This window comes from Bactrocera latifrons, unplaced genomic scaffold (genome assembly GCF_001853355.1).
Source record: "Bactrocera latifrons isolate USDA-ARS-PBARC rearing strain unplaced genomic scaffold, ASM185335v1 scaffold_152, whole genome shotgun sequence".
In the NCBI taxonomy this organism is placed as follows: Eukaryota; Metazoa; Arthropoda; class Insecta; order Diptera; family Tephritidae; genus Bactrocera; species Bactrocera latifrons.
The window spans coordinates 587,199-589,035 of NW_017534986.1; the positions used below are offsets into that span (position 1 = coordinate 587,199).

Sequence of the window (1,837 nt, forward strand, 5' to 3'; positions counted from 1 at the left end):
TTTTTTTATTAAAAATTATCTGTTTGCAATCATCTCATCCTTCACTACTATTCTATTGCTCGCTCATAAAAACAGATATCCCAATAAAATTGGCTTTAAAAAAGTAACTGTAAGTAATTCACACTTCTTGTTTTATATAACAGGACCATTATACTTCAATATCATAAAAAAACAAAATTTGAAGCAAAACTCTCTTGGCCAATAGGCACTACTATTTCAATGCTCGCAACTGTATGTATGCATGCTCCCGTGCGAAGCCGGGACGGGCTGCTAGTATTTTAAAAGTTGAAAGTATTTAAATTTTCCTCAAACCATTTAGTATAGACTTATACAGTATGTTATATTTGATTATTTTTCTAACCCGAAGGCACCATTTACAAGCCTCCAACCACAGCTGAATGAGATCACACGCAACACAGACGGTTTCATGCTCTACGCCAGTTCCCTACAGCTGCGCATACACATCGACGATCCACGTTTCATATCAAAAAGTGAAATTCTAGAGCTGAAATGTGTGGCGGATATAATGGGCATATCGAGTGTGCGGCGCGAGAGCAAGGTGCGGGCAACGATCTTGGCGCTACGCGATGCTGGACACAAACAACGCTTGCTGGGGCAAGGTAATGGCGCTAGCGCATCCAGCAGTGGCAGGTGTTATGAAAGCATAGGTTAGTTACATAATTACTTAAAAGATTTTGAAAATTGTAAATTTCTTATGCCATTTGTTTTGTGATATTTTAACATATGCATACAATTTTTTTTTTTTTCTTTTTTTTTCAGTATTTATGCATCCTTGGGTATATTGGCTATGTTTCCTATTGTTTTTGCGAGGGTCCCTACAGCCAACCAACTGTCATTGGAGTTAGCTGTCTACATAGGAAGTCAAATCTGAAAGGCCTGCCAGCTTAGAGCATAACTCTAACTTAGCAAATTAACGTAGTTTTAAGACTTAGTTAAATAAGCAAACACCTAACCAAAACATAAAACAACATTTGAATCAACTACTTTGCAAGAAGAAGGATGAAGGAAGCATCATACATTAAAGGAAACATAGAAACGAAATACTCGCACAGAATTTAGGTAAATTAAAGCTTAGCGGCACTAACACATGAAACACTCACACGAACATGTCCAAACATGAAAGTAAAATTACCAAAACGGTGAAAAGGCCAAAGATAAAAGCAGTGATTAAGCCTACAATACTGGCATGATCCATAGCGAATCGTTAGCTTAGTTAATTATAAGGAACCTATTAATATGATTAACACCGCATTAAACACACTTAAGGATAGGCAAATAGGCAATGAAAAAATTCGGTGTTCAGTGAAGAGAAGCACATTTAAATTACGTTAAATTAACTGCTAATTACTTGAGTATCTCAAGAGCTCATTCGCGGCATAAAATACCTTATAAGAGATATTGTAAATAGTTATTTACTGTTAAGTGCTTACGTCAATGTGATTACGAAATTTGTTGATTTTAAAAACACTAGCGCCATTATAAAGACATATATATATATAATTTTAGTGATTGACTAAGTATGTTACCTACGATATAAATTGTATTTTTTTATGTAATTCATGATCATTTAATAAAGGAGACTCATTGCATTAACCTAAAATCATACTGAAGTACTTATAATTCAACTACAATGGTGAATTCAATCGACGTCATTATATCACTTCAAGACAAATTTCGTGAAGGTCGTCCAAAATCAGTAATAGACTGTAAAAAATAATTTGTTCTCACAATTTTTCAATCGCACAAACACAGGAAACTCGTATCGATTGGTAAAGAGTAATGTTATAGAAATTTAATAGCGACGCACTAAGGGGTA

The 1,837-nt window shown here is 34.7% G+C and overlaps 1 protein-coding gene across 1 annotated transcript in view; it reads left to right on the forward strand.

The window, feature by feature from the left end:
• Positions 1–1,488, forward strand: part of LOC108965980 — a 138,457-nt gene extending 136,969 nt beyond the window's left edge. The window contains exons 5-6 of the mRNA XM_018928671.1: positions 368–668; positions 781–1,488. Coding sequence (XP_018784216.1) covers positions 368–668; positions 781–866 — 387 coding nt within the window. The 3' untranslated portion in view covers positions 867–1,488. The remainder of the gene's footprint in view (positions 1–367; positions 669–780) is intronic.
• Positions 1,489–1,837: the final 349 nt, after the last annotated feature.